At 38.8% G+C, this 18,742-nt stretch overlaps 1 protein-coding gene across 1 annotated transcript; it reads right to left on the reverse strand.

Moving 5' to 3' along the window:
* Positions 1-1,070: 1,070 nt before the first annotated feature.
* CLDN12 (claudin 12) lies at positions 1,071-17,572 on the reverse strand. Its single transcript, XM_052001049.1, has 3 exons — positions 16,857-17,572; positions 12,750-12,840; positions 1,071-5,191 (listed from the first exon to the last, which is right to left on the reverse strand). Exon 3 carries the CDS (start codon positions 5,142-5,144, stop codon positions 4,410-4,412), a length of 735 nt encoding a protein of 244 aa, XP_051857009.1. The 5' UTR covers positions 5,145-5,191; positions 12,750-12,840; positions 16,857-17,572; the 3' UTR covers positions 1,071-4,409.
* Positions 17,573-18,742: the final 1,170 nt, after the last annotated feature.

An 18,742-nucleotide genomic window follows, 5' to 3' on the forward strand; every position in this document is an offset into this window, starting at 1 on the left:
ATTTAGAAATTGTAATTTGAAATAATACAGTGATAACTGGTAACTGATGAAATACCAAAAATGGAAAATATGATTAAAAACTTAATGTTTATCTAAGAGAGTGTGTGTATTATATGTATGACAGAGACAGTTAATAGGGAGACAAAAGAAAATATAACAATAATTGCTAGAGGTGAATATTCCATTTACTAAAAAGACTTTTTCTTGTCATTTTTAAACTATTCTTCCTACATTTGGGTCATCCTCCTCATATTGGATCTTGGACTCTGTCCCTGAGATTCTTTTGACTGTGACAGGTCAACTTCCATTTTATATTGCATGGAGAGATGCCTCCATCTCAATGTAAAAAACAAAGGTCACTCATAAAAGTTTGTTTATGAATGACTTCATGAAGTCATATGGGGGGAGGAGGGGAGATACCAATGATACTTTTCCTGAATAATCTTGATTGCTTATCAAGGTACCTGAGAAACAAAATTAGTAATATTAAAGTTATTTGATAAGCTGGGTCAGAATGGAGTTGATCTTAAGGAATATTTTACATAGGCTCTACTAGAGAACTTTTCCTACTCAGTCTGGATGAATGAACACTTATTAAGCACTTTTATGTGTCAGGCAGAAATAGAAATACCTCCCTAGATGTTAATCACAGAGGAAGGCTGTTTTAAAAGGGGAAAACATGCTGCATAGCTGCATAGATTTTTGCAAATTTGATGCTAACATATCCAGTAAAGACACATTTACAGTCAATGGGACAAAGTCTAGGCAAATGTGGGTTAAAAGGTGGACCACTTTTGGCTTAGATACTTACCAGCTTTTCTTGGGAGCTCCTTCACATAAACATCTCTTAGTAAACTAGTCCTCCCATTCACTGGATTATGAAAACTCTCCCACTATTTACAACTGGGGTCTGATCAGTAGATTGAGATCCACTGATATTGATGAATATACTCAATCCAATTCCTAGTGTCTCCTTGACATTAAGCCAAGCATATCGGGGAGACCATATTTATTTAAGTGTTCCCAAACATTCATATTTAAACATTAAAAAACTAGAATCAGTGCAAACGTATGTAAAAATACATCTTTTAATAAACATACAGAAATAGGGCTCAGAATTAGGTGTATCTAGAAGTCACCTCACAGTTTACAGAAAATGTATGGTACTTTTTTCTTACATTTACAAATATTAGCAATAAAATTTTCCATAGTGAAACAAACCAAATATGGCACACACCAGGAAACATTTAAGGTAGTTTTCCAAGCTGCCTTTTGTGATAGACAGCACAGAAGCAACATCAATAGGCCTTTAGCACAGAAAGAGATACTCTCCTCCTCCAAACAATGATAATCTGATGATAATTCTAAAAAAAGAAGATAAGGCAAGAAAGAGGAAAAAAGGAAAGGGGGGGAAGGAAGGAAGGAAAGGAGGAGGGAGGGAGAGAGGGAAGGAAAGAAAGAAACAAAGAAAGCCACTAAAAGATTTACTGTTCCAAGATGGCTCCAAGGAAGAAGAGACTTTGATGATCATGTCTGTGGGAAATATTCATTGGCAAATTTGGAATAATGAGGGGGAAAAAAGAGGCAACAAGACAAATAGCTTCTGCCTCTGCTTTGTGGCTCCCAAATAAATAGTGATAAAAGGCAGCAGCAGGGAATGCAGAAAAAGATCAGAAAGAGACTTTTTTTTTTTTTTTAACATATTTAGGATAGTATAGACTGAAACAATAAGCAAGTTAAATCAAATCTATACCCAATAAGCTAGAGCACCTACTGTTGCCTTAAACACCAATTTATTCAGGTCTCCCAGCTAGCTGTAAGCTTCCCCATTTTCCCAAAAACTTAACTTGGTGTTAGACACAAAGAAGGTATTCAATATGAGAGTTTAGAATTAGCTCAAAATTTCAGTTATCATTACTCTTTCTGATTGCATCCATATCAGTGGTATGGATGGTTAAGAGTTGGCCATATCCTAAAACAGCAGAGGGGTAGAGCTGAAAGTCAGACGCCATCACCTGAGAACAACAGCTTAACATGCCTTTTTTTTTTTTTTAAGTGACAGTACTTCAAGAAGCTACATGTTTGCATTTCTCTAATATGTACTATATATATTTATACAAAATACAGCTAGGCTCTTAAAAAACCAATCCTGCCAAAATTATACTCAAATCTTCACAAAGATATAATTGTTTGTGTACAATGTACCTAGTTCTCTGTACATTCAGTCTCAGTAAGTACCACAACTCCTTATGAACACAGTAGTAATTTGTTGGTGTAACAAATTATCCAACTGCACAATTGATTCAGTAACCTGAATTCAAGCATTCTAAAGAACCAACATCCCTGAATTTTTTTACTTTGATCACATGGCTGATTTACCTTCATAAGAAAATGAGTCTCTTGGATTTAAAACTTTTCACTCTCCTAAGTGACTCACCATTTTTCCAAGGCAGAATTTCAACTTCTCTACTAACTTTAGTCTTTTCTTCATACTTGCAGGCTGATAGTTTTCACTTAATAAGACTTCATTATCTAATCTCCAAATTACTACTAGAGACTAGAATTTTAAGCCTATCTAAGGCATCTAATGCAATGTCTCTCAGCACACAATCATAGATTTGGAAGGGACCTTTAGAGATCCACTAGGTCTAATAGCTTCATTTTACAACAGAGAGGTATATTACATGCCAAAGGTCACACAGTAAAAGGAGCAGAACCAGGATTAGAACCCAGGTTCTGATGCCATATCCACTGAATATTCTTTATACCATATTCCCAAATCTATTGCTTCATCACTTTTCAGCAAAATAGTTTGTGAAAGTGCTTTAAAAACCTATAAGGTGCTCTTCAAATTTAATTGATCACCATTATCTGATCACTAAGACCCACTAACCAAGGTAATCAATGAACCCAAGCTATTTCAGTTCTCTGTACTAATCCTGATTCAACTGGGCTAAAACTTTTTTGAGGGCAGAGGTGGTATCATAGAACTCAGAGATGGAAGAGATCTTATAAACCAGGGGTTCTTAGCCATTTTTTGGGACCTGGACCCCTTTGGTAGTCCAGTGAAACTTATGGACCCCTTCTTTAGAATCACATTTTTAAACAAGGAAATGTTAAATTTCAGTTAAAGATGGAATTTTTTTCTCATCTAAGTTCACATCTAAGTTAGGAGATCTCCCTGAAATCTCTCCATGGATTCCTTCAGGGACATGTGGACCCCAGACTAAGAAACCCTGATAGAGATGACTTAATCGAACTCCTTCTATTTATAGCTGGTAGAGTGAGATCTTTCCTTTTAATCGTCCTGGTGCTTCACTCAGTACTGAGCACTTGGTAGATGTTTAATGACTACTTGTTGCTTGATGTCAAAGGTAAGTAGCAAATCAGGACAAGGAGAAGTAGGTCAGAATTCTGGCAAAACTTTAACTTCTCCACCATTTTCCCATTCAAAGAGCTTGACCACAATGATTTTACTGTATTGTTGAAGACACATTCAGTAAAGAAAAATGATTCCTGCCAACCATTATTATTAAAAAAAAAAAAAAAAAAAAGATAAACTACTTAACCCTGTTATCCTGACATGTGGTGTACATTGGAGGTATCCTACATGGTCAGCAATACTGTTGTATCAAAGGGGAAAAAAAAACTTTGTTACCAAAGGGGGCATTGAAGACCATCATGTTTGTTCTGTATTTAACTCAAATTAAGCAATTTTCAATAAATCAGGACCGAGAAACAGGTTTCTATTATGACTGACAACTCTTAAAATTTTTTTTAGGATGATTCTATTTGATATCACTTAAAATGAGTTTTAGTTTTAAACATACTGTGGCAATGAGACAGAACATAGATAAAAAGAATTCTTGAATTGTAATCTTTAAAACATCTAATTCTACAAGAACACATCACTATAGAGCGAAGAAAAGTAACAAAAGGTTCCATTTTTTCAAATAGGAAGATCAGATAATTCTAGGACAGATCCTGTGGCTGAAAGAAAGTACACTAGTAAGAAACTGCTTCTTTTGTTCGTGTACGCATACATGCCCGTGGGTTTTATATGAAATCCAAATTTTAAAAAGGGCAATTTAACACAAGTATGAATATGCCATGGAATTAGTAATGTTTATGTGTTTATTACACATACATGTGTATGTGCATGTATGCATGTATATGTATAGGCTCCAAGGGCAACATGGGAGCAGAAGGAGAAAAACCTTCCCAGGGGGACGATCAAAGGGAACGTGGCAAGTCCGGGAAAGCGTCAGTCGGAAAGTAAGAGGGCCGTTTTGCGAAAGTTCACTCACTGGGTCAGACCCCTCGCGGGGTCGGAGACAAGGCGCCGTGCAGGTGGCGGACGCTGCCTTGTGAACGGCCGAAAAGTTGTCCCGGAAAACGGCCTCCGCCCTCTAAGCGGAGTGGGTGACCACGGGGATGTCGATCTCGATGGCGGAGAGGCGCGACCTGGCCGAGTAGGGCTGAGAGTAGCTGTGCATGCTGGGAGCGTGCGAGTACAGGGGCTGCCAGAAGGGGGAGGGCAGGGCCTTACAGGCGCAGTACCACAGGAACAGCAAGAGCGAGGTGGTGAACAGGCCCCCGGAGCTGGCCACCGTGACGTACACGGCGTAGTCGAACGAGAAGACGGGCTCGAACTTCCTGTTGAGGTGACTGTTGTAGAAGATGACCCAGATGGACGGGGCCAGGCTCAAGAGGCCGGCGGAGAAAAAGAGGAGCCCCGCCACTAGGTGGCAGCCCGCGCTGTTGACCAGGCAGCGCGCCAGTTTGATGTTGGGCACGGCCGACCTGAAGGCCGTGTTGCACATCCCGATCAGGCAGAGCAAGAGCCCGGCGGCCGCCACGAGGATGCTGAGGGGCAGGGCGAACTGCAGCACGCGCAGGTCCAGCTGGTCCACGGAGGAGTACCACTTGGTGTCGTACATCAGGCAGTCGCTGCTCCGGTCGTAGCGGGCGCATTTCACCCAGAGGCCGGTGTACACCGTCAGGTTCTTCTCGTTCTTGTTGAACGTGATCAGTCTCAGTTTCCTCCAGTTGGGAAGCATGGTCCCAGCAAAGAGCCCCGCCACAGAGGCAATCCCGCACAGGAAGGAGAGCACCGTGGCCGCGTGGACGTCCCGACAGCCCATGGCAGGCCCGGAGGGAGGCGGCGCTCACTCTGGATCAAGAAAAATTACTAGGGGCAGAAAATACAAGAGAACAAAACTTCAGGAAATAATTTAACAGCGGACTAGAAAGGGCAAACCTATCAGAAATCATCAGCATCAATTCCAGAAGAAAAATTGGGGGAGGGTACAAATACAGTACAAATTTTCTAGATTTAAAGTTCCCTCTATTTAGGGTTCTCAGTGGCCCAAATCTTTCATTCTGCAGATGGGGAAACTGAGGTTAGAAGGTGGCTGTCTTAAGGTCACATGAGTAGTAAGGACCAGAACTGGGACTTGAAGCCAGGTCCTCTGAGTCAAACCTAGAGTTCTTTCTGAAAGCATCACCCTCAGGTATGTGTGTGATTTATTGAACATTCACACATTTGGACATCAAAGACCTGATTATTGTGATAATCAGGTATTCCAAGCAGGTGTGATCTCAGAGCACCTTCCTCACAGCCAAGTAGAGAGAGATTTAAACTTATTTTCATGGTAAGAGACCTTGGGAATTAAAATTTTACTTTGTCTTTTACCATCACTATGCAATGAAAACATGCAACAGTGCATTGATAAATGTATCATAAACTCCCCCTGTCAAAAAGAAGTAGTTACACAGTCCCATCGACAGGAGGGAGAAAAGTCCCCACTCTTTCCCTTTGCTCTCTGTGGAACACACTGGCCACAGCCCTTCATCTCTAAGCCTTCCTCTGGAGGGAGTTCTGTAGAAGTTGAAGGGGTAACTTCTATGTTCTCTGTCAAATGATCCTAGGGCCTGTCATGGGTTTACTCAATTGGTCGGAGACAATTTGAAGACGGTGTAAATGACACCGTGACTCTGGACTCTGTTCCCAAGTGGATTCTGCTCCAGCACTATGGATGTTCTAGGGTGCCATCTGTCCAAGATGGCCAGACAGCAATGTAGAGAGGTCTTTTTTGTGATAGAAAGTGAAAATGTCCCCGAATTCATTAGAAAAAAAGGATAGATGAACTTTAGTTCAACTACCAATGACTTATTGGATGATTCAAGACATTTCTAGTAAAATTTGAGAAATTAAGATTACCTATTCATATAAATGAATCACATTTTTAAACAATAATCACTCCAGTGTCTATTACTATATTAAAGATGAAAAGAAAAACATATCCCTGTAGTTTCCAGACCACTCTCTCTCCTAAAATAAATTTTCTGTGGTAGAAAACAAATCAACAAAGAATCAGGAAATCATACAATTTGGATCTATTCAAAGGAACTTCTAATTCATATGTTTTGAAGAAAAAAGCTTTGATAATAGGGAAAAAAAGAAAAAGAGATCAAAAGCCTTGTTTCTCTGCCCCAGTCCCTGTTAATCTAATTGCAGAGCAGGTCTCAGCATTTTGCCATAATAAAATAACATTAGATCCATAGTCAGCCCTCAATAAATATTGATTGGGCTTGAATAACCAATCAGTAAAAAAAAAAAATCATATCAGAAATGGCCAACCAGTACATTTACTTTTTTCCCCTCTAATCAGGAACATGATGTTCAAGATAGAGACAGAAAATATTTTGATTACAGTGTGGCTCTGTCAGCTTTCTAGTATCAAGCAGTATTTACTGAACTAGCTCTAAGAAAATGGCAAGAGATAAAAGCAGCAATAATTTATATTGATGGTACAAATTATCTATAAAATGTGAGATGATGAAAAGGAAAATAGAAGTAAAATGATTTGTCCCCAGAATTACTAAGTTTCAAAGCTGGGGCTTCAAAGCAAGCCCTTTGATTACTAGGCCAGAGTTCTTTCCAATGCATCATGAATACCCCCATCCAAATAGTTACGCAGTCACATGTGACACAAGGGAGAAAGATCCTCATTTTGCTGGCTATGGGACACATTGGCCACATCGCTTCACCTCAAGACCTTCATTTCCTTCTATGTAACATGTAGAAATTGAAGGGAGGACTCCTATGTTCTCTCCCAAATTATTCTAGGGCCTGTGATGGATTAACTCAGTTAGTTATGGGTTCAGGTTGACTATGGGCTCAGTTCTCAAGTGACTTCTGTTCCAAGGCCATGGATGTTCCAAGGTGCTCACAAATACACCACCCATTCCAAGGGCAGCAATTAAAACAAACAAACACACACTCAGGATACGCTCCACTGATCACCGGGAGGGCAACTAGGGGCATCTTTTCTGTAATTAAAGAACAGCATTACTATCATCAAGCCTCCAATAAAGTCACACCAAAGCTTCCAGCCATAAGGAGTTTACAACTCCTTTCGAACTCCACTGGCATTATAGCTTGGTCTTTCCCTTAGAATAGATGGACAAAAGCCAGATAAAGAAGACTTTGTAAGTTTTCTTTGTGTATTTCAAGAATCTCCTTTTACTTAAACCTTTCAGAGAGACCCAAACTACCCAGAATTCCTGTCTATTTTCAAAGAGAAATCTGCATTGTGAACTTCACTTACAGTTTTTGTACAAATTCTGTCATAAAGAGAATTTCTGGAATTCAGAGTATCTGAGAAAAAGGGATAAAATATATTAAGGTCTCTATGACTGACAAATTCCAATAGAGAAGTAAAATACTTTAAAAAGATGGGCACATAAAAATTAAATTAAAAAAAAATTGAGGCAAACCTCAGAATATTTAGCCCAATTCAGAACAAAAGACTATGGGACTGAATATGAATGACAACATAGTATTTTCACTTTCTTGTTGTTTGCTTTCACTTTGCTTTCTCATCTTTTTTTTTCCTTTTTTGATTTGTTTTTTCTTGCACAGCATAATAGTGGAAATATGTACAGAAGACCTTTACATGTCTAACATATATTGGATTATTTGTTGTCTTGGGGAGAGGAGGGAGAAAAATATTTGGAATACAAGGTTTTGCGAGGGTGAATGTTGAAAACTATTTTTGTATATGTTTTGAAAATAAAAAACTTAAGAGGTGATTCAGGCTTGTTCCAATGGTCTTGAGATGAAAAGAGTCATCTGCACTCAAAAGAGAATACTATGGGGACTGAGTGTGGATCACAATTGTAATATTTTAACTTTTGTTGTTGTTTGCTTGCATTTTGTTTTCTTTCTCATTTTTTTTTCCTTTTTTTGATCTGGTTTTTCTTGTGCAGCATGATATTGTGGAAATATGTATAGTAAGAACTGCATATGTTTAACATATATTGGATTACTTGCTGTTTTGGGGAGGAGTGAAAGGGAGAGAGAAAAAAATTTGGAACATAATGTTTTGCAAAGATGAATGTTGAAAATTATCTATGCATATGTTTTGAAAATAAAGTTTTAATTTGAAAAAGAAAAAAGCTAAAAAAAAAAAAATATTTAGCCCATCAGTTACTAAATATCTGTGAAAGTACACAGGCCAAATATGTAGTATCACATGTATTATAACCTCTGTTATATAATTTGATAGGAACTTATAAGTAGAGCTGGAAGGGATCTTGGAGGCTTTTGATTCCATTCCCCTCATTTTATATTTAAGGCAAAGCACAGAGAAATTAAGTGACTTGCTTACATTCACACAGCCAAGTATGATATGAATTCAGACCCTAAATCCAGTGTTTTATTTCTATATCACACAGTCTAAAAAATGGCCACTTTTCCCAGGTACAGAACTTGCCAAAATATAGGGTTACTATATTTATAGCTAGAATGACTTTATTTATTCCACCAATTCTCAAAGTATGCTTGAGGGGATACCTTGGGTTCTCCAAAATATTTTCAGGGTTATCAGTGAGGTCAAAACTCTTTTCATAGTAATACCATGGTGTTTTAATTTCTAACAAATATTGATAGCTATAGTCCATAAGAACAAAAACTCTTTGGAATCTTCAATAATTGTTAAGAATACAAAGGGATCCTGAGACCAAAAAGTCTGAGAAATGCTGCTCTGCTCCAATCTCCTCATTTCTATAGAAAAAAAGAAATCTGAATTATAGCTGCCAAGTGATAGAAGTCAGATTTCTTCCATCCCAACCCTTACTCTCCATGGTACTTTGGAAAATATTCACATGGGAACCTTGAGAATGTAGTTTAATGAAAATATAATGGGATGGTTTAACCGAATCTAACTTTTTATACAGCTTACCTTCACCACGAGGAATGAACAGGCTGAATAAATCAATTTGCACTAATTTAACCTGGCTCAAAACATGGCACTGTTCTAATCTTTTCACAAACTCTTGGCAATGTTTAGAGTCAGGAAGGAATGAAGTCAGGAATAAGACACGTCCCTGGCCCTCTCTATTCCACCCTGACCCCGCTAACTAGCAGTGTAATCTTGGCCTCTGTGGACTTCTCTCAATCATTCATGAAACCAGAATTAATAATGATTCATCTTCTGGAAGCAAGGGAGCTAAGTGATTTGAGATTTGTTACCACTCAGAGATAGATCTCTGGCCATCTGATTTTATAATCAGCAGTTAAAATACTTAAAGTTCTCCTTTATTCTCTCACTGCTTAAGTCTTCTATGGCTGGTTGATTCTGGAACTGCTCTTCTTTCAGGTTTAAAAGGATTAAAAGACTCAGAAAAATGCTAAAGATAAAGATCAAGGTAATTGGGGATCTTTCCAGGAGGGAAATGTTAACTACCTCCCAGCTTTCTAGGCACATTCCAACCCTGGGAGGATAATTGTATTCTAGCTCTCGGAAAAGGCTTCCAAACTCCATCACCCTTACATCCTGTTCTTAACTGCTGCTTCCTCATGCTTATGAGATGACAGATCAGTAGGTGCTCTAGGGAGGGGCTAGAGATTTTTTTGATTGAGGGGGCAGCAGAGAAAAGATATACTGTATTAATTCAGCTACAGACTATAATTCCCACTCCCTACCCCACCTTCCTGTCAAATCTGATATATTATAAACACTGAGCACAGTCTGTAATTGCATTCTTAGTAAGAGAACAATGACAGTGATTAGACAAAGAATAGTGATAATAAAAATGGATAAAGCATCTTCATTTGAATTGAAATAAATGTTTAAAAAAATTTTACAGCAATCTATGAGGCAGATGGATGGCAAAGTGATTTGAGTACTGGGCTTGAAGTCAAAGAGACCCAAGTTCAAATGCAGACTCAGACATTTACAAATTATGTAATTCTGGGCAAGTTGTTCAACTTCTAGTTACCTCAGTTTCCTCAATTGTAAAATGGAGATAATAACTCTACCTCATAAAATTGTAGTGGGGACCAAATACGCTAATATTTATAAAGCACTTAGCAAAGTTACTGGCATAGAGTAGGTGCTATATGAATAATATTTTAATTATTATCACTTAACTTCTGTCTGCCTTGGTTTCCTCAGTGTAAGATGGAAATACTAATAGCACCTATCTCTCATGGTTGTTGGGAAGGTCAAATGAATTAGTATTTGTAAAGTGATTAGTTCAGTGCCTGGCACACTGGCAGGTCATTTGTAATTTATGGTCTTAGGAAATTGCCTGGAGCATTGAGAACTTCCTTGCCTCATCCAGGATGATAATAAAAAGGTATGAGCACAAGGTCCATGCTTACTCCAACTAGGATTCCACTCAGTTGTTCCCTGTGTCTCTTTCCTTTGTAAATTATCTCTCACATCTTTCCAAGATTAGCTCAATCATAGATTACCTTCAAAGTTAGAAAGGGCCAAAGAAAGTTATTCTGGGACATCTGTACATATATGAGGACATGTATGATAATATGACTACACCAAACTTTTATACATCATGACTGCAGCAGTCCAACAGGAACCAGCAAACTGGGAGACTGGTGCCGAGCTGATTCTTCTGTTTTCACTTGCAGTTTATTTAACCAAGAGTCTCTCTCATCTACTGTGATTGTCAGATAAAACCAGTGCTGATTCATGCAAAGAATTATTTATATTTATATTCTTTAGTTTTCAAAGCTCTTTTTTTAAGAAGGAGGAAAATATCTTTTTGAGCATTAAGAGTTCTTGTCAAGAACTTTTAAATAAACTGTGGCTGATCAGTAGTTTTCCAGTTTTATACAATTCTTTGTGAACCCTTTTGGATTTGTTTGTTGTGGGGTTTTTTGGCAAGACAATTGGGTTAAGTGACTTGCCTAGAGTCACACAGCTAAAAAGTGTTAAAAGTGTCTGAGGCTGGATTTGAATGTGGATCCTGTGCTCTACCCACTGCACCATGTAATTGCCCCTCTTTTGAGGTTTTTTGGCAAAGATATTAGAATGGTTTGCCATTTCCTTCTCCATCTCATTTTATAGATGGGGAAACTGAAGCAAACAGGGTTATGTGACTTGTCCAGCTTGTGTATGAAGCTGGATTTGAACTTGGGAAGATCAGTGTTTCTGACTCCAAGCCTATCAATCTGTCAACTGTGCCACTAGCTGCCCCCAAATAAACTATATTGGGTTGGAAACAAATTTCAATAAAGGTAAAAAATCTATTAACTGGTTGATATTACCTGGGATACATACATATTTACATCTCTTTTTTCAATTGTTTTATCTATTTTAATCTGTCTTGTCTGAGATAGAAATAACTTTTGTGGAATCTCAATACTGAACTAAGTTTCTAATTAAAGCCATACAATAGAAATATTGCTCTACTTAGAGTAGTTATTGCACAAACAAAATCTTAAGTCTGGCATTTTCTATTTGGGGATGAATGACTACCAATGGATCTGAAGGATGATATTTGCTATTGTTCAAAGTTATTTAAAAAGTCCAAATTTTGTGAATCAAAAGGCTATCTGATAAAATTTTTCAAAATGCTATTATCTTAAATCCTTTTAGCGAATGCCATGGGCATATGGGTAGGAGCATAGATTTCAAGATGGAAGAAATTTTAGAGACTGTATCATCTGTATGATGAGAAAACCAAGGCTGAGAGCATGGTTTAGAATTTAATGGGGTGAGGGACTTATTGACCAGCTAGTCCATCCCTTTCATTTTTCACATGATAAGCAAGGTCCAGAAGTTTATATAATTTGCCCTTCACTACAAAGTTTAAGTAGAAAAACCAGAATTCAAACTCAGGTCCTTCATACTCCAAATCCAATACCTTTTCTGATATAACAAGCTTCCTAAGATGATAGGAGCACTAAGTGGTTGCTCAGAATGGGGGCATACATGACTGTATGGAGTGAAATTTATAGTTCACATTAATGTGTTGTCTATATGGTAACTCAATTAATTTTCAGTTCTTTGTGACCCCATTTGGTACATCGGGATTTTACTGTAGTTGTTTTTGGAAAAGACGTTGGAGCGGGTTTACCATTTCCTTCTCAAATTCTTTATAAATGAGGAAACTGCAGCAAATTGGGTAAAGTGACTAGCCCAGGATCACACAATTAGTAAGCATCTGCAGTAAGATTTGAACTCCTGAAGATGAAGCTTCCTGACATCAGACCTGGCACTCTAAACCATTGTACCAACTAGTAACTTAAAGGGACAATTGATTTACTTTGCTTTTAGAAATAGCAGGTACAACATGAACTATACACAACAATGAAGTTTGTCCCATTTCCTTCTCAATCCAAGGGAAAGAACCTGTCATTGGTCACTAAAGTATGATACAGGAAGGGAGAGAGAATAATAGTAAATAAAAGATAATCCAAGAAGTCTCATACTTACCTTTGAGGTTTATCTAGGAAGCTTTAAAGTGCCTCTGTCAACTTGGAAGAAATCCTACCAAATCTGCATGAATATATAAGATGAACTGGACCTGAAAAAAGAAGCATATTTGGTTTTCCCTAAGCAGAATTTAATATTTTCACAATGAATTGATTTGCAATACCAAAGAAGTTTTAAATCAAAAAGTGATCTGGTAATAATAGCAGCTCACCTTTATAAGATGTTATATAGTTCACAAAGCATTTTCTTTATAATGAAAAGAATAGCATGTGAAATTGTTATAGAAATTAGTTCAATTAAATCTAGGGTAATATGATAGCCCCTAAGGGCCATGTGGTTCCTTTCTTTATAGAATGATGGAATTTATTTTTGACAAAAAGTTGTAAATATGATCACAATTGAGCACCTGCACAGTGCCCACTACAAATCCTAGCTCCTATCATGCTTAAAGCAGTGCTGCATCAGTGGAGAGCTACAACAAAAAGTTGTAGGCAGAGGTTTGACTCTTTACCTTAACATATATATAGATAGATAGATATTTGTTAACACTTTATACACACACATATATATTTTAAAAATAAGTTTTTAATTAGTGTCTTCTAGGTTTTTTAATGTAATTTTAAAAATATTTAATGTTAATAAAGTTTCAATATAATTATTTCCCCCAGGATTCCTTTCCCTTAATCTTTCGGAGTCATGTCATAAAACAAATAAATTTAAAAACAAAGAGAGAGGGGACTGGGAAGGGGAAAAATGGGCTAAGTAATCGATATGTTGAAAAAAAAAATTCCCCAACAAATGTAATAAAAATTTAACACCTGTGGACCTCCCATGCCCAAAAGGGGTGGAAGAGGGGAGCCATATCCTATCTTTTCATTCAAATCATGCTTGATCTTTATTGTTATTCACTTTCGATTTTGTATGTGTAGTTGTTGTCATAATCATATATAGTTTTCTTGGCTCTGCTTATTTCATTTGTGAACGTAGATCTTTCTATATTCTCTGTATTCAGCACAAGTAATTTCTTACAGCACAACGATATATGTTCCACGTGTTTGTTTATCTAGTCCCCCTTTGTTTCTAATTATACTATAAAAATACTGTTAAAATATTTTGGTGCACAGCATATGGGGACTTTCCTCTTTTCAATGACTTTTTTGTGGAACAAACAATTCTATTAAGTTACTCCAGTAATAGTCTCCGGTTCAAAAAGTATGGGCTAAATTTTAGGCACTTTATATGCATAGTTCCCAAATGGTAGGACCATTTCACAGCATAATTCTATAAGCTCTCCAACATAGACAGTTGCCATTTTTTTGTCCTCTTTGCCAATATGCAGGGTGTGAGATGAAATCTTAGTGTTATTTTGTTTGACATTTTTCTTATTAGTAATAATTTGGAGCAGTCTTTCATGTGGTTGTAAATATCTTGCAGTTCTTTTGAGAACTGTTTATATTCTTTGAACACTTATCTAATGGAGAATAATGGAGAATGACTTAGTTTTAGACATGTATATATACACATAACTGTGAATGTCTCTATGTACATATATAATTATATACACATAATAGACCCATGCATAGACGTATGGAGGTGCATGTAATAACTGTTTATATGTCTTGCATACCAAACTCTTGTCAGAGAAGTCTGACACAATGAAGTTTTTCCTCCCAGTTGATGGCTTCCTGTCTTATCTAGATGCCTTAATTTTACATCTGGAGAAGCTTTTCCGCTACATGTAATCAAAGTTATCTATTTTCTTTCATCGCTGTCTCTATTTCTTGTGTAGTTAAGCATACATCCCCTACTGATAACTGGGAGAAGTAGGAAGTTACACTTACATCTATTTCTACATCTAGCTTCTTTGTGGTTGAGGAAAGATTTGGGTTCCTGAAAACAACAAAGCGGCAGATTGCATTAGTGTCTATGGACAGGCAAGCAATGGGAGAGGAAGTTGGGGCCACAACAGTCCTTTTTCTTAGAAATTCTTCTAGTCCTAGAGAAGGTGGCTATATCAGGCAGGTGGTATCAGCATGAGGCTTCTGCTTAGAGATGTCTATAGGGCCAATAGTTGACCTCATTATTTCCCTTCTCCAGAATAGCTCAGCCTTCCCTTCTCTTCTTCTTTTCCTTGGTTGCCCCAGGCTGCCAGTTTTTTCTGACTCAGTTCCACAGGACCACACTCCTTCCTCATTTGCCCCCAGGAATATCTGTCTGTTTTTTTAATACAATTTCTCCCAAATTTCACATAAATCAAAGTACAGTGGCTTGGACTGATTCAAGGAAGCATGCAAGCTCAGTTCAGGCAATTCTTACAGACTCAATCAAGCAGTGTACTTACTGACAAAGGTAATTGATTTTAAGTGAAATAAGACAATGGAGCACCAACCTTGCAAATGAATTCAGAATACGAGGACTTCTGTTATAACCTTGTACAAGTACTCTTAGAGGCTTAGATTTCCTTATCTGTAAAATGGATATTGGGCAGGAGAACTCCAGGATCAAAGTCAGGAAGGCTCAAGTTCTTGAGTTCAAATCCAACCTGGCTGTGTAACCCCCCCTCTCCCCCGGCATATCCCCTAAAGCTAATTTGCCTCTTTTTCTTCATTTGTAAAATAGGCCAGAGAAGGACATAGCAAACCACTCCAAGAAAACCTCAAATGGAAACATGAATTACTATTTAAGACTGAATGATTTAAAATTTTGTTTTAGCAGGGAAAAATGCTAACTATTTAAAATGATTAATAGAGCTGTGAATCGAGCCACTTGTCTGGTGGGTTTGCAGTTCTATTACTGGCTCATTCAGAGCTGCAATGATTTCATTAGAGATGGATGTGTTCTCTACTGGTTTTGCCTTCACTGGAAGCTCTTTATTAATTGCCATGGCAAACATACTATTCATGAAGCTAGCCACCTGAGACTTACTGGGCACCCACAGAAGATGACCTAGCTCCTCTCATGCTTACTGCGTTGCTGCATCAGTGGAGAGCTGGTAATGTCAGGGCCTGGGAAAACCAAACTACTTAAGCTAGAAAGTTTCTACCAAGCCAGTGATGATTTTGTATTCTTTGACAACCAAAGTTCATAAAATCTCAGGTCTACACTTGGAAAAGCCCTGGGAAGCCATCGGGTCCAATGCCCTTATATTACAAATGAGCAAACTGAGGCCCAGGGATGGGACGTGACTCTCAAATGTCACACAGGTAGGTAGTTGACTGACAGACTCATAGATCTAATGCTGGAGAGGATCTGGGAGACCATTTTACAGAAGACGAACACAGAATCAGGATGTTTGAGTGATTTGCAAAAGTTGCACAGGAAGCAACTGAATTCAGGTTCTTGCTCCACTCCTCACCAAGATCCAGCAGGATGCTCAAATGTAGTCACACCTAAGCTGAGGTGATCTGTGCTACTTTGTGAAGGGAGTTCCCCATGCCAATGACCATTGGAACTAGGAGTGTTTACCTCAAACAGCTTCTGTGAGATTAAAAGCTTGTAAAGTACCTGGAACTTCCCAGATTAAGGATGCTCTGAGATGAAATGACCATCATTAGAGGTATTATTATTATGATACCAGATACTGGTATCCCAGCAAAGAAGATGGCTTCGGAAAAAGATGGTTATCAGGCAGGTTATTGCAACAATCCAAAAGGATAATTTTACATAATGGGCACCATTTTTGCCTGTTACCCAGGGGGTCACCAGGAGCCTGATGAGACAGCCTTTGCTTGACAAACCACCCCCTCCTCCTAAGTCAGCTTTAGAAGGCTCCCTCCTCTGCAGATCAGGGAGGGAAGATGCAGGCAAGCAGGCACACAGAGATAGAGCAGGGGGAAGGGCCATCCTGACCAACCCAGCGTCAGCAGCAGATTCGGAAATGGCAACCTGCTGCTGGCTCCAGCTCCCCCCTCCCACCCCAGGGGGCTGATAATGCCCTCCTCCTCCCCCCTCAGCCTGCAGCAGGAAAAGGACATGCACACAAGCCTGGGGAGAAACTGAGGCCGTCTCCACAGAGCCCGCCAGCACTGCCCAATGTCCTCCAAGTCCCCCGAGTCCTCCACCCTGGGCCGAGCTGCCGAGTTAAGAGAAAGGGTTCCAGCAACTTACTCCAAAGGATCCGGGGCATCAGAATATGAGCTACAGGCCTCCCACGGCCTGAGGCTGGAGTGCCCCAAGGAGGAGAGCTTCCTGGATGGCAGGGGCTGCCTCTGCTGCTCCAGCTCCAGCTCCAGCTCCTGCTCCAGCTCCTGTTCCTGCTCCTGTTCCTGCTCCAGCTCTAGCTCCAGCTCCTGCTCCTGCTCCAGCTGCTGCTGCTGCTGCTCCTGCTCCTGCTCCTGCTGAGCCGTTTCAGGAAGTGAAACTCCCACCAGCTGGAAGGCCTGGAGGCTTTTGGGGCCGGTAGTCAGGTTCTTCCTAGGGTGTGGAATTGCTGGCGCTCTCGGGACTACAATTCCCAGGATGCACTGGGCTCGCAGCCCTCTGGCTGGAACCTGACCTCCTTTCCCATCACACTTTAAATCCGTCCCAATTTTTGGTTCTTTAGTTAAGCAGAATAGATCACTCCAATATAAGTCCACACCTATTTTGTATATCTCCGTCTGTCTCTGTGAGCTTGTATATGTGTATATTTGTTGAATGGCCTCCTTCCCTGCTCAGAAACCATGGTTCTATATATGATGCAAACCTCCATGCTTCCTAGAAGTCAGCTAAGAATAATGGAGAGGCAGTGAACCTAATAAAAATTCACACATTCTTTAAACTTGTGGAAATGACGACATTGAAAGCATTCTAATTTTGAGAACTTTTGTCATTTTAAAGTTGCATTTCATTTTCATATGGAGACTAAGTATAGGAACATGAATATATACACATACATACACACAGATACATATTAGATAAACATATTTGTGTGTGCACATACACACAAACATGGCTGTATGGTATACACAAGCTCATGTGTATCTGTACATATATGTTACATACATGGCTATATATGTGCACATGTACACACATAAATCAAACAATGTAGTTTTTGTTTTTATTGATTTTTGTTAGACTTACTGCCTTCCCATCTTATGGTGACTTTTGCTAAACATGGAGGTCTGCATCATATGATCTTATATTCAGAGCAGGAAAAAGTACTGATAAAAGGAAGAAGGAAAAGAGGGAAGGGGAGGGAAGAGAAGGGAAAGGAAGGGAAGGGAAGAAAAAAGAAGGAAAGGGAAGAGAAAGAAAGGAAGGGAAGGGAAGAAAAAAGAAGGGAAGGGAAGGGAAGGGAAAGAAAGGAAGGGAAGGGAAGAAAAAAGAAGGGAAGGGAAGGGAAGGAAGGGAGAGAAAGGAAGGGAAGGGAAAGCAAGGGAAGGGGAAGGAAAGCAAGAGAAAAAGGGAAAGGAAAGGAAAGGAAGGGAAGGGAAGGGAAGGAAAAAGGAAGGAAGGAGAGAGCAAAAAAATCTGACAGATGCTTACTTTGTGCAATACACTGTTTTAAGTACTAGGCATACAAAAAGAATAATAGTTAGTTCTTGCAGGATTTGAATCCAATTCTTCCTGACTTCAAATCAAGACCAGTTCTTCTGGTCACTCAATTTCACAATTCTCTCCTGTTCAATTCATGGAAAGACCTCATTTTCACTTTTTAAGGAGAAATCTATAAGATTAGACTTTTGATAGAAAACAAATGAGACTTTGTAGACATTAATGGAACTTTGAAGCAGATGAGCTTTTTTGCTTTTATTTGAAAAAAGGCCACATGTGCTTAACATGTAGCTCCTGTAGCCTCGCCAGATCTCTAGAGTGGTCTCAGCTCATGGAAAGAGATTTGTTTTCAGAGACCAGAAGGCTGAATTATTTTATTATTCTTTATTATTCCACTAAATTTCAGTTGTTCAAAAGTTTTGAAAGCACTGTCATTTTTCCTCAAGCCCATCCATTTGCATAAGCTTTCATGGTCAATTTCTGTCGCATGTATACTTAAATCTTGAGCTCTATATTAT

Source organism: Antechinus flavipes, chromosome 5 (genome assembly GCF_016432865.1).
Source record: "Antechinus flavipes isolate AdamAnt ecotype Samford, QLD, Australia chromosome 5, AdamAnt_v2, whole genome shotgun sequence".
Classification (NCBI taxonomy): domain Eukaryota; kingdom Metazoa; phylum Chordata; class Mammalia; order Dasyuromorphia; family Dasyuridae; genus Antechinus; species Antechinus flavipes.